At 44.9% G+C, this 14,175-nt stretch overlaps 1 protein-coding gene and 1 long non-coding RNA gene across 20 annotated transcripts in view; one reads left to right on the top strand and one right to left on the bottom strand.

Annotated features, from left to right (window-relative positions):
* Positions 1-12,773, top strand: part of ABLIM1 (actin binding LIM protein 1) — a 303,053-nt gene extending 290,280 nt beyond the window's left edge. For all 19 annotated transcript variants that reach the window (XM_047701373.1, XM_047701378.1, XM_047701371.1 and 16 more), the window contains 4 exons: positions 4,840-4,847; positions 5,650-5,724; positions 6,644-6,724; positions 7,780-12,773. In XM_047701373.1, coding sequence (XP_047557329.1) covers positions 4,840-4,847; positions 5,650-5,724; positions 6,644-6,724; positions 7,780-7,893 — 278 coding nt within the window. In that variant the 3' untranslated portion in view covers positions 7,894-12,773. The remainder of the gene's footprint in view (positions 1-4,839; positions 4,848-5,649; positions 5,725-6,643; positions 6,725-7,779) is intronic.
* On the bottom strand, positions 12,721-13,746 carry LOC125084271 (uncharacterized). The gene is made up of 3 exons (XR_007122579.1): positions 13,650-13,746; positions 13,361-13,494; positions 12,721-12,825 (listed from the first exon to the last, which is right to left on the bottom strand). It is a non-coding gene; the product is annotated as an uncharacterized LOC125084271 (long non-coding RNA).
* Positions 13,747-14,175: the final 429 nt, after the last annotated feature.

The following is a 14,175-nucleotide window of genomic DNA, read 5'->3' as shown; positions in this document are numbered from 1 at the left end:
AGGGTAGAAGCATTAGACTGGCAGATGACCTATCCATAGAGACCTGGCAGGCCAGAAAGGACTGGCGTGATATATTCAGGGTGCTAAATGAGAAAAATATGCAGCCAAGAATACTTCGTCTGGTAAGGCTATCATTCAAAATAGGAGAGAGAAAAAGCTTCCAGAACACACAGAAACTAAAAGAATTTGTGATCACTAAACTAGCCCTGTGAGAAATATTAAATGGGATCCTTTAAGTGAAGAGAAAGCCCCAAAGTAACATAGACCAGGAAAGAACTATATAATATACAGAACCAGTCAGTGACTTTATAGGTAGTACAATGGCACTAAATTCGTAACTTTCAATAGTTACTCTGAATATAAAGGGCTAAAATGCCCCAATCAAAAGACACAGGATATCAGACTGGAAAAAAAGCAAGACCTGTCAATATGCTGTCTGCCGAAGACTCACTTTAAACCCAAAGACACCTCCAGATCGAAAGTAAGGGGGTGGAAAACCATTTATCATCCTAATGGACATCAAAAGGAAACTGAGGTAGGAATCGTTGTATCAAACAAATAAGATTTTAAACCAAAGACTATAATAAAAGATGAGGAACGACACTATATCATAATTAAAGGGTCTGTCCAATAAGAAGATCTAACAATTACAAATATGTATGCCCCTAACATGGCAGCAGCCAGTTACATAAACCAACTAATAACACAATTAAAGAAACACATAGATAGTAATATAATAATAGTAGGGGACTTTAACACCCCCCTCACTGCAACGGATAGATCATCTAAGCTGAAGACCAACAAGGAAACACAGGCTTTGAAATGACACACTGGACCAGATGGACCTCACAGATATATTGAGAGCATTCCATCCTAAAGCAACAGAATACACATTGTTTTCGAGTGCTCATGAAACATTCTCCAGAAGAGATCACATACTGGATCATAAGTCAAGTCTTAACTGGTATCAAAAGATTGGGACCATTCCTTGCATATTTTCAGACCACAATGCTTTGAAACTTGAACTCAGTCACAAGATGAAATTTGGAAAGAACTCAAATACATGGAGGTTAAAGAGCATCCTACTAAAGAATGAATGGGTCAACTAGGAAATTAAAGAAGAATTTTTAAAAATTCATGGAATCAAATGTAATAAAAACACAACCTTTGGGATGCAGCAAAGCCAGTCCTAAGAGGGAAGTATATAGCCATACAAGCCTTTCTCAGGGGCTCAAATATACAACCCAACTTTACACCTAAAGGAGCTGGAGAAAGAACAGTAAATCCTAAATCCTGCAGGAGAAGAGAATTAACAAAGATTATAGCAAAAATCAATAAAATAAAAACCAAAAAAAAGAACAGATCAATGAAACTAGGAGGTGGTTCTTTGAAAGAATTAATAATATTGATAAACCCCTGGCCAGACTTCTCAAAAAGAAAAGAGAAAGGACCCCCCAAAATAAAATCATGAATGGAAGAGAAGAGATCACAACCAACACTGAAGAAATATAAACAATTATAAGAACATATTAGCAACTATATGCCAAGTTTGACAGTTTGGAAGAAATGGATGCATTCTTAGAGATGTGTAAACTACCAAAACCGAAGCAAGAAGAAATAGAAAACCTGAACAGACCTATAACCAGCAAGGAAATTGAAGCAGTAATTAAAAACCTAACAAACCAGAATCCAGGACCAGATGGCTTCCCAGAGGAAGTCTACCAAACATTTAAAGAAGAATTAAATACCTATTCTTCTGAAGCTGTTTCAGGAAATAGAAAGAGAAGGAAAGCTTCCAAACTCTGTGAGGCCAGCATTACCTTGATCCCCAAACTAGACAAAAACCCTGCCAAAGAGAATTACAGACCAATAACCCTAATGAACACAGATGCAAATATTCTCACCAAGATACTTGCCAGTTGGATCCAACAGTACATTAAAAGGGTTATTCACCATGACCAAGTGGGATTTATTCCTGGGCTGCAACAGTGGTTCAACATCCACAAATCAATCAATGTGATACACTACATTAATAAAAGAAAGGACAAGAACTATATGATCTTCTCAATAGTTGCTGAAAAAGCATTTGACAAAGTACAACATCCACTTTCTTGATTAAAACTCTTCACAGTGTAGGGATAGAGGGAATATATCTATCTCAATATCATAAAAGCCATCTGTGAAAAACCCACAGCAAGTATCATTCTCAGTGGGGAAAAACTGAGAGCTGTTCCCCTAAGGTTAGGAACACGGTAGGGATGTCCACTCTTACCATTGATGTTCAGCCTAGTGCTAGAAGGCCTCACCTCAGCAATCAGACAATAACAACAGAAATAAATAAATAAATAAATAAAAGGCATCTGAATCAGCAGAGAAGCCAAATTCTCACTCTTTGCAGGTGACATGATATTGTATGTGGAAAACCCAAAGACTCCATCCCAAAATTGCTAGAACTCATACAGGAATTCACCAAAGTCTCAGGATATAAATCAGTGCACAAAAATCAGTTGCATTTCTATACACTAACAAGGAGACAGAAGAAAGAGAAATTAAGGGAGTCGATCCCATTTACAATTGCACCAAAAACCATAAGATTAGACCTAGAAATAAACCTAACCAAGGAGTCAGAGAACTATAAAACACTCATGAAAGATATTGAAGAAGAAACAAAGAAATAGAAAAACATTCCAAATTAATGGATTAGAAGAACAAATACTGTTAAGATGTCTGTGCTACCTAGAGCAATCTGTACATTCAGTGCAGTCCCTATCACAATATCATCAACCTTTTTCACAGAGCTGAAACAATCCTAACATTTCTCTGGAACCAGAAGAAACCCTGAATAGCCAAAGGAATGTTAAAAAAGGAAAAGCAGAGCTGGTGGCATTACAATTCCAGACTTCAGGCTCTATTACAAACTGTAATCACTCATCGCACAGTATGGTATGGGCCCAAAAACAGACACATAGATCAGTGGAACAGAACAGACAACCCAGAAATGGATCCTTAACTCTAAGAACTATGTCAACTAAACTTTGACAAAGCGGGAAAGAATATCCAATGGAAAAAGAAGGTCTCTTCAAAAAATGGGGTTGGGAAAATTGGACAGCCACATACAGAAGAATGAAACTGGACCATTTTCTTACACCACACACAAAAATAGAATTAAAATGGATGAAAGACCTAAATGTGAGACTGGAATCCATCAAAATCCTAGAGGAGAACACAGCAACCTCTGTGACCTCAGCCATAGCAGCTTCCTGCTAGTTACATCTTATGAGGCAAGGGAAACAAATGCAAAAATGAACTATTGGGATTTGAGCAAGATCAGAAGCTTTTGCACAGCAAAGGAAACAGTCGACAAAACCAAAAGATAACTGACAGAATGGGAGAAGATACTTGCAAATGTTTTATCAGATACAGGGCTAGTATGCAAATCTATAAAGAACTTAACAAACTCAACACCCAGAGAACAAATAATCCAATCAAGAAGTGGGGAGAGGACATAGACATTTCTCCAAAGAAGACACAAATGGTCAACAGACACACAATAAAATCTTCAACATCACTTGTCATCAGGGACATAAAAATCAAAACCACGAGATACCACCTCACCTCAATGGCTAAAATTAACAAGTCAGGAAATGACAGATGTTGGCGAGGATGTGGAGAAAGGGGAACCCTCCTACACTGTTGGTGGGAATGCAAGCTGGTGCAGCTACTCTGGAAAACAGCATGGAGGTTCCTCAAAAAGTTGAAATTAGAGCTACCCTACAACCCAGCAATTGCATTACTGGGTATTTACTTCAAAGATACGAATATAGTGATCCGAAAGGGCATCTGCACCCCAATGTTTATAGCAGCAATGTCCACAATAGCCAGACTATGGAAAGAGCCCAGATGTCCATCGACAACAGATGAATGGCTAAAGATGTGTTAATATATACAATGAAGTAGTACTCAGCCTTCAAAAAAATGAAATCTTGCCATTTGCAACAATATGGATGGAACTAGAGGGTATTATGCTAAGCAACATAAGTCAGAGATAGTTATATGATCTCACTGATAAGTGGAATTTAAGAAACAAAATGGGATCACGGGGAAGGGAGGAAAAAACTAAAACAAGATGAAATCCGAGAGAAACCATAAGAGACTCTTAATCATAGGAAACAAACAGGGTCGCTGGAGGGGAGGACAGTGGGAAAATGGGCTGACTGGGTGGTGGAGGAGGGCACGTGATGTAACAAGCACTGAGTGTTATGTAAGACTGATGAATCACTGACCTCTGCTTCTGAAACTAACAATATGCTATAGTTAATTAATTGACTTCTAATTAATTAATTAATTAACTGCAAAAAATCTCAAAGCATCTCTATGGAAATGAGACCGTGAGAAGCAGGGTGTGTAAGAATGAATGCATTGCTCCTGCCACATGCTGAGTACTCCGTGAGATAGACACGTGGTGTTGCCATGCTCTCTAAGAAAGCTGTGGTCTGGCTGTCAGAAATGCACGTGACGGAGAGACAGGGACAGGTTGGGGCGGGGGGAGAGAAGATTCCCATGATGCATGCTGGAATCGGAGAAGGTAGAAATACCTTCAGTGTGTCGGGGAAAGCTTCCATGAGGAAAGGGTATTTTAATTGACCACTGCAACTGGAGGAGGCATTTCCTGGGTTTTGGGGGGCAGGAATGTGGTATGTACAGAGACCCCCGCAGAGAGAGGAATATGGTACGTTGGAAAATGTCTGGGGAATTGCAGTAGGATATATGGTATATTGATTTTTCCGTGTTCTTCTATGATCTTATCCTTCTGATATTTTCTTTTTCTTTCCTTTCTAGACTACCAGGTATGGAACACTGCCTCTCTCGAGTTGGCCACACCAGCAAAACAGCCACTGCCCAATGCAGACACGGGTGGCTACTCCCTGGAAGGGTTTCTGTTGAGAAGATCCTTATTGGGGTTGATCTGTCTGGTTCATTAGTACATCGATGTGAGGAGTGATGAGGATCAGACATCCTGGTGTGGGTGTCGGGCTGGCTCTGTAGGCCTTGGGTGTGTGGCATGAACCAGGCATGTGTCGGGGGGACCTTGCTCTGGCCTCGGAGAGTCCTCTCTGGGGTGGAAGTGGACCAACATCAGGGGTCTGCTCAAATACAGTATTGCCTTTTAGTCATAACCACTCAGTACTTTCGGTCCTCCCCTCCTTCCTGTGGTCCTGCTGTCTTGGTCAAAAGGAAAGAGCTGTTCTGGTACCATTCCTTTTTTGCTGGACCCTAAACCTTACAAAATTATGGTGGAGAACGAGAAAAGGGAAAAAAATGCAAGGAAAATGAAGAGTAAAATAAGAACACAATCACGGACGTGGCACTTTGTTGATAGACCGTATGCTTTCATGCATGGATCCTAAATTAGGAATTAGTCAGTAGTAGGCCAGGAGCTGTCCCCAACTTGATGATGGAAGAACAGTATTCCCGATAGTCCTGCTTTTATGTAGTAGGGATCTCACTTTGAAAAATGTATGATGATGAAGATGACACATCTGCAGGATTTAGGACCCAAACGGGGAATTTGGGGAAGTCACAGAGTTCCCCCCGACAGCTCCGTGTGGTGTCATGTGTTCCTCCTTTCAACCAGCTTTTCTGTTGCAGACTCTCCCAGATGGCCACATGTCTGGAACGAGAATGGATCGAGGAGTGTCCATGCCCAACATGTTGGAACCAAAGGCAAGTACAGCCAATCTCGCTATTCTCACATGGGGTCAGCAAACCAGGCATCATCCTGAAAAGATTTGGCTTTCTTTCTTTCTACCATTCTCAGTGTTGAGGCCCACTTGCTTCCAAGCTGATAGGTCAAACAAGCCATGTCAGAAAGTACCTGGACACTCACTGGTTTTGTCACACTGAGTCAATAGTTTTAAGGCTTCACAGGGCATGGTACTGTGTGTTCACAGTAAAGCACTAGCCTGCCTCTCAGGAGCTTAGTACTCGCTTGGCCCCTGCTGGTATCCCCTGCTACCAGCACCGCGAGGCATGCCCACTGCTGAGTGGGGCCGACCATGCCAGATAGGGCGACCAAGACATTGCATTTGCTTAGGATGTTGCCACTGTTAGCACTGGAAGTCTAGCATTCCGGAACTTCCTCAGTCCCAGGCAAACTGGGATGGTTGGTTACCCAAGCTCCGGACCATTCTGAAACTCCAGAGGTGTCCAAGGCTGTGCTCCCCAGTGACCGTAACTGGGTATGTCCTCCACCAGAACGCTGCTTCTGGGTCAGCTTGGTTCCAGGAAATCGTGAGGCGGTTCAAGATTGTTGAACCCTGCAGCGGTACCCTGGCCCTATCAACCATGTCCTATCATTTCACTTCTAATTTTTACCTTTACCCCCAAGACATAATAAGTTTGTATTCTTTCACTCAACAAAGCCTTCCAAAGACACAGGGCTCCCTGAGACATGGCGAGCTGAGAAAAGGTTAAAAGAACTGGCCCCAGTCCACGGGATATGGGAGGAACACCCATCACTCAGACACCTTAATTATAGTGTCTTAGAAGCTATATCCTGGGAGGACTAGGTTGTAGCGAGATTCTGCTTGTTAATCAAATGGGCAGCAGTGTTCTGGAAGAGGTGTTTCTCTTTGCTTCTCAGATCTTTCCATATGAAATGCTGATGGTGACCAACAGAGGGCGCAACAAAATCCTAAGAGACGTGGACAGAACCAGGCTGGAGGTAAAAACTAACTAACCAGTCCCAACCGCAGGGACCGTATTTCCCCCTAACTTCCCCCTAAGAAATGTTTCCATAAAGGGAAAAAAAAATAAAGAATCCACCTCATATGGCCGATAGAACTAAGGTAACTTGGGGTTAGATCAGCCTAATATGTGGTAAAGCCCAGAAGATGAGCCAGGAGACACAGTATGATTTTAGTCACCTTCTGAGGAAGCCCGATGCTGCCGTAATTATGCCTGGTGTTGTAGAATGGGATCCCATCCCTCTTCAGACATCCCAGCACCTGGGTTGAACTTTGTCGAGAGAGAAGGAAGTACTCAGTGAAGAGGTTTGCCCTGGACAGGTTTCCCTCTTGCTGTTTCCACACAGCTAGCTGAAGGGTTATCTGGGTGCACATACCCAAGATCCCCTTAGACACCAAGGCTGCTCGTACTGTTCCATCTGAGTGATTTTAATTAAGAAAAACTCTGGCTGCCAGTCTCATAAAGAATCATTACTTTTTCTTGACGAAAGGTAATACCTTTGTACGTGAAGTCAGTCTGGCGCAGAGAAGAAAGGCTCTACTATCCTAAGGGAATGGTTTAGGAGGGACAACAGGTGGAATCCATTCTCCTGGTAGACCAGGCACCCCGCAGAGCTCCTGCTGCTGCTGCTGAGCCAGGAAGAAGCCCCAGGGCTATGCAGACACCACTCTGGAAGTTTCTGGTTTTCTTAGTGCTGTGGTCCATTTTCCTTGCATCTTCTCAGCATCCCAAGGACCTGAAGCAGAGTTGCCTCTAGCATAACGAATCACCTTCCTATGTCCCATCACTGGGTAGTGTATTATAATAATCATTACTACTCCGCCAGCTCTGTCTGCTGGGGTGGGTGCCTCACCTGGGCCAACCAGGTAAGGAGCCAGTTGGTCCAGGGCCTGCCAACCAGCCTCAGAGGTAAACTCCTCTGCCATCATTCTGCCTTGCTTTTCAAAACCATCACTTACAGACTCAAAATCAAGTGTCAAGGCCATCCACATGGCCATCGGGACTGACCACTGTTCTTTCTCCCACCCACAGCGCCACTTAGCCCCAGAAGTATTTCGGGAAATCTTTGGAATGTCCATACAGGAATTTGACAAGTTACCTCTTTGGAGACGCAACGACATGAAGAAGAAAGCGAAACTCTTCTAAGCCCGCGCCCCCCCGCCCCCAACCATGTAGACAGCAGTTAAGAAAAGGACTGACATGGCGGCGACACATAGGATGTTGTGTTAAGGCCCAAACGTGATTGGAGAATTAGCAAACTTTAGACAGAATTCTGTCCCTCAGCAACAACAGAACAGGAAACCTGACTAAAACACCCATGAGCCAAATACTGGGCCAGCCACCGGCAACACTTGCCAAGAAGTAATGGGGTCAGAATTTCTGTGTTCCCCACACTCGACAGTAGTGTTCACACGTGACCTTCCAACATCACCTTATGTACACAACAGGAGCTACTTCTTCCATTTCCTTTATATGTTGTCTAACCAGAGTGCTGACTGTCTGGGTAAGAGCCAGCAAGTGCCCTTAGGATGCCGCATGGGGAAAAGCAGTCGTAATCATTCCGAAGCAGGAATGTATTGTGTAGCACCGTGTCTAAGGAGAAGAGCCTGAGGGATGTACCCATATGGTCGCACCATTTTGCACACCCCTGTCCTCACTGGCCTCATGAAGCCTGGCCTGGGCCCCAGTGGGATGGAAATCAGAGTCGGGGAGCTGGGCAGCTCTGAGTGAGTGGGCTGGATAGCAGCCAAGGTCATTTTTAATAAGCTCCTTTTTCTCTACTTTTTGCTAGGACCTGGTTGGCAAATTACTTAGCTATTACTAAAAAAAATAAAATATAATAATAATAATAAATAAGAGAAAGAGAGGGAAAAGGAATGATTAGCCCTTAATTCTTTTTCTGCTTCAGATTGTACACTTCCCTCTGCCTCCCCACCAAGGACAGGTGCTATCGCAGGCCCCCACTGTAAAGAAAGGAAAGGGAGAGATGATCTCCAGTTGTGTGCTATTGGATGTGATTTTTGACCCAGGGCCACAACACTCTTGGCAAAAAAAAAAAAAAAGGAAGGAAAATCCCGTGTCCCGCCAATACAAGTTCTTCTACTTTACATCCCCTGCTCCTCACCCCAGGGCCCCTGAATCTAATCAGGTCCACTTGGATTTGGGATTTTTTTGAGGTCTCTTCAGTAGTAGGCTAAGGAAAGGCACACTTTGCTCTTGGAAATCTCTGCAACTCCAGGGTATATTGCCTCAGACTGATTTCATTTGACCTTTTCAGCTTTCCTTCTTGCCTAGCTCTGTTGACTTCACAGTGTGAGTGTTCGTGCGTGCGTGTGTGTGTGTGTGTGTGTGTGTGTCATTGGACGCCTCAGTGTAGTCTGAGGCATCTGCATGTTATTTTGCATTTCGTCTCTGCTTGGGTGCTGTTTCCGAGGAACGTTTGCACACTTGAGTGTGACTCAGAGGTCAGCACTGAGGTCAGACCTCACCCGACAGGGCACCTGTGGAAGGGTGTCGGGGTCGGAAGCCAACATCCCCCGCGATTCATATAGCTCAGATCTGCAGCACAGTGAGGACCCCAGACCTCAGATCAGGCTGGACATGGACCTCGGAGTGTCCCACCAGAGTCTGCAAATTCAGCAACACCAGATTCAAAGGGGAGCCTAGGGTTTCACCAAAACGTGCATATGAGATCGCATCGTGATTCCTGGACACCTCCAGCCGTGACACAAACAAGTGGTGAGGCGGACAAGGGAGGGTATCTCCCTCCAGCTCCACACGTGGGTGGTTTTCACATTTGGTCTCGTGCTCTGGGGGCTCTGCCTAGGAATTTAAATTCTGTTTTAAAGCCAAAGGAGAAATCGTTCGAATTCTCTTCGTATGCCACTACTTTTAAAAAGCTAAGAAATTCTTCCTGTGGCCACCAAGTATCCGAATTAGTTAGAAGCCAATCTCCACGGTAAAAAGCAAACAAAAATAGTTTTGGAAACTGCTGCAGACCTGTAACGTGGCACCCGCTCCATCACTTGGGTGCTGTGAGGGGATCTGGGCTGGCTTTTCCCGTGTGCTATTCCCGAAAGCTCTAGAGCCGCCTGTCCTCTGAGTGCTGCACACTGCATGTTTGAGGCCTGTTTTCACATATACGAACGTGCATGTGTGCACATGTGCCTGTGCACGCGCGCGTGTGTGTGAGTGTGTGTGTGTGTCGGACCTACTAAAATACTTTGCAAATGATTCTGATGAAGCAGACCTGAGACAACCAGCTGCTCGTTGGGCTGAAGCCCCTAGTTTGCAGCTTGCAGTTTGGTGCCTTGAGTGGCCTCTGGCTTTCATTCTATATTTCTGCTGCCCCGTCTTTGCTCTTCTCTCTGACAGCAGCAGCCTCGGTACAGTGCCTGCGAATCCTAGTCCTGGCTTCGCACTGGCAAAGTGGGAGGAGTGGGGACCATGGTGCCTTCCCAGTAATCCACAATGAGGATGGCCAGATGGGTCCCAGTGCTGGGCTGGTGGAGAGAATTTTTCCATTAACGGGGATCATAAAGGACCCTCAATGTTGTCATTGGTTAACGAGTTATGACCCATGCACATGCAAGCAAATGCCAGGGTGAGAAAAGTTGCAATGATAGTTAAAGATCTGAACCCAAAACCTGCTCCCGCCAATGAAACTCTACTTTTCCTATCTCTTTTGAATTCCGTTCTGTACCCAGTGTGGGGGTAGGGGGCGGGAAGCTTCTTTCCAAGTATATTAGCTAATTTAAACTATACTGTGCAAAACGCATTACTGGAAAATGTCCGTAGCCTCCTGTCTACAAAGGACGCAGTGCTACGCTCTGGGGAGGGGTTGTGGGAAACCATAATGTGGACTGGGTTCCTCAACTCCACTCTCAGCAGAAGGCTCCAGTGGAGGGATGGGTCATGGGGCAACCAGGTTCTCCTAACTGCCAAATCTAATATATGGGCTACAAGGGCCTCGCCATTGTTTTTCTTTTAAACTGGGCTCAGCACGTTTGTCCTCAAAACGTCCAGGCCACTGTATAGGAGATCAGTGTTCTCTGCTTGAACCCCACTCTGCATGGCGCACAAAAATTCTAGTTGTGAACGCAGCCCGAGGAACAGGCTTGTTTACTCGTTTACTCTAGGGGAGGACTTCGACACGTGGCAGGCTTTCCTGGTCCATACCCCAAGGGCTATATTTTTGAGCGCTGGGCTCATTTTTGATTCTTTAAGCACGAAGCAAAAGAGGCCTCTCACAGCCTGAAAGTCAGTGCTTTAAAGTCTCTTCCAGAAAAGCCAGGATACCATTTACTATTCCCGTGTGGTTCAAGACGAGACCTAAAGAGAATTTGGGAACTTGTATAGCTAGCTAAGTGTCTGTATTTTGGTTGATGTTAGTAATGAAATGTTCTTAATGGGACTTCTTCAGCAACTAAGGACAAACTGCCTGTTTGCTGAAACTTCCCACAGAAGAGCCAGGGTTCATGGGTCCTACGGTGCACACTCCCTTTGCCACTCTCATCCTCTCAGTCTGGTGATGGCCGTCAACTCGACTTTGAGAGAAGTCTTGCTGGAAATGTTTATAAAACTTTCACTTAATTTCTTTACACTTTAAAGCAAACACCTTTTTCTAAAGAATTGCTTCTCAGATGATTATATAAAATACACATGCTTTTGCAAGTTAAAAAAATGGAATTAACCACTTTTGACTAGGTAGGTCTTTCTAAAGATTCTTTCAAAAAGCGTTAGCATTCTGTGCGTTGAAGGGGCAGGCGAGCCCTCTCTTTGTCAGGAAAGAGTGAGGAAGGCAATGAACTCCATGAACTTCATGTAATCCCCCCCGTCTGTGTCCTCCGAGACAAGCTGTTTTTACAAATCACCTCTTCTGTATGACTGGTCACTGTTTTATCCACTCTTCCTAGGCTAGCCTTGACCTGACTTGATCTTTAAAATTATTTTCTTTGGACAAACCAAGTGTTTGTGAGTAAACCCTACAACTCACTCATTAGTACTCCCTTTTGAAGGAGGTTCTATTCAGAAAAAGAAATCATTTCAGGCGTGAGATTTGCTGTGACATCACCTTAAAGTGATAATGTACATTAAGGAAACTAGGCAACTATGCTGTGATGAAAGAAAGAGAAATTTTTACTTTGGCTTAAAAAAAAAAAAAAATTACTCTTTCCATTTGCTGCCCAGGAAGCCATGAGGAGATGGTGATTGATCTGCTTTGCATATGGATTTTTGTGTTTTTAAGTGGGTGAGTTTCATTTCTGGCAAAGTGGAAAGGGGGAGGCGGTCTGTTTCAGCTGAAAGAAATTTCTAAGCAGTATATGTAAACACAGCAAAATCAAACAAATGCAATGATGGTTGGTGTAATGGACTGGCAGTTGTTATCATGACATAAAATTCTTCCCCAAAGTGTCTTCTCTCAAGAATGAAGACCCCGCGAGTCACTTTTCGAACCTCATTCACCAAAGGTAGCGGGAGGCACTACTATATCCACTGCCATTCAGAAAGGTGGGGAGCCCCTTAATGACTATATGTGCCTATGTTTCCTTATCCCGTGGAAGAGAAAACAAGTGTCCCCGATATGTTCCTTCTGGGTTCTGGGTACAGACCTGTCCAGTAATAAATGTGTGGTGTCTGTGAGTTGCCGACAATCCTGCATCCGGTTCTCTTGGAGTCCTTTCGTTTTAAGTTCAGTTGAATGGAATTTTCTTGCAAGCGTCAGAAGACGTCCAGTTCTTCCTTCCCTCCCCTTTCAGGAACATGAAAGTGAGTATTGGGAAGAACCGCTGTGTACAAGATGTGTCGTGTCCCCGAGAAAGTGAGTGGGTGTCTGTCTGCGCCCGGCAGACCACAGACGTGTGCAGAGGCAGGGGCGGCCCCGCGGCCCCGCGTTGCTGTGCTTAACGGCCCCGACCTGCTTCGCGCTCCCGTTGCAAACAACACTCGCTCCCCGCCCTGCCCTCCGCGTCACTGCTGTACACTCACCACTCAGTGAATAAAGTGTGTGCTTTATTCTATCCACAGACGCCTCCACGCCGTGTTTCCTTGCTCCTCTGCACCTTTTAACAGTCTGTCCTGTTCGAAGAAATACTGGTCTGACTTCTGATGACCAGCACAAAACCAGAATCAAACCAAAGCCTTAGGAATGCATTTTTAGCACACAGGAGGGCTGTGGAGGGGGAAAATGCAACAAATAGCAATGGTACATTCCAGGACTGTCCAGTAATCAGACCATATTGACCATATGGGCCAAAGGGAAAATACGTATTTTTTAGAGGGAGAGTGCGTGAGCGCGGGTGGTGTGGGGGAAGGAGAGAATCTCAAGTAGACTCCCCGCTGAGCGCAGAGCCTGTCCTGGGGCTCGATCTCACAACCCTGAACCATGAGGCATTATGGCCATGAGCCAAAATCAGTAGTTGGACGCCCAACCCACTGAGCTACCCAGGCACCTCTAAAGGGAAAATATTTAAAAAGAGCTGTTGGGCTGTGCTGGTCTATCTGGTGTTTGGTTTTGTGACACAGCAGTGCCAGTCTCATCATCTGGACAAGAAGGGGGAATTGAAGTTGGAGGACAAGAGCTTGTGAACCACGGCGAGTGGGGGCTACTTACCAGGAGACTGCAGTGTGATGGTAGAAATAATGTCTTTCAGAGCTTTCACCTCCCCTGCGTTATCAGACTTTAGGTGAAGCAATCTCCTAGATTTTGATTTGCATGTTATTCTCACTGCCACACATTTGCGCCTACTGAAAAACACGATGTATTTAGACTCGAGATGGCCTATTCTGCCCATAGCCATTCTACGGCGTGTCTGTCAAGCTCGTTGGCTTAGTCAGTTCAGGCTGCTATTAGCAGACTTCCATAGCCTGGATGGCTGGAACAGCAAACATTCGCTTCTTACAGTTCTGGAGTCTGGGCAGTCCAAGATCAAGGTGCTGGCAGATCTGGTGTCTGGTGAGAATGTGCTTAGGTTTGTAGACAGCAGACTTCTGGTTGTGTCCTCACAAGGCAGAGAGAGGAAGCAAGCTCTTCTGTCTCTTCTTATAAGGGTGCTAATCCCATCATGAGAGCTCTACCCTCATGATCTAATAACCAAAGGCCGTGCCTCCTAATGCAGTCCGAGTGGAGATTAGGATTTCATCATACACATGGGGGGGGGGGGGTGAGGGAGACACAAATATGCACTCCGTAACACCCACCCTGGGGCCAGTCGCACTAGCGTTCATGTGGACCCTCATCACAAAGCCGGAAACTGAGACTATGGGGATCAGTGTTCTGTCCATTTTGCAGACAGTTGGCACGTTGGGTTTACTAGTGTAGGAAACGGGTCAGGAGGCCCAGCTAGAGGCCTGTGTTCCATTCACTTCTGTCCCCACCTGTGCTGGCATCACCACTCTGGGCTCTGATGACTGCAGTCCGTGTTGACC

This window comes from Lutra lutra, chromosome 14 (genome assembly GCF_902655055.1).
Source record: "Lutra lutra chromosome 14, mLutLut1.2, whole genome shotgun sequence".
In the NCBI taxonomy this organism is placed as follows: Eukaryota; Metazoa; Chordata; class Mammalia; order Carnivora; family Mustelidae; genus Lutra; species Lutra lutra.
This window is presented reverse-complemented; position numbering and strand designations above follow the sequence as displayed.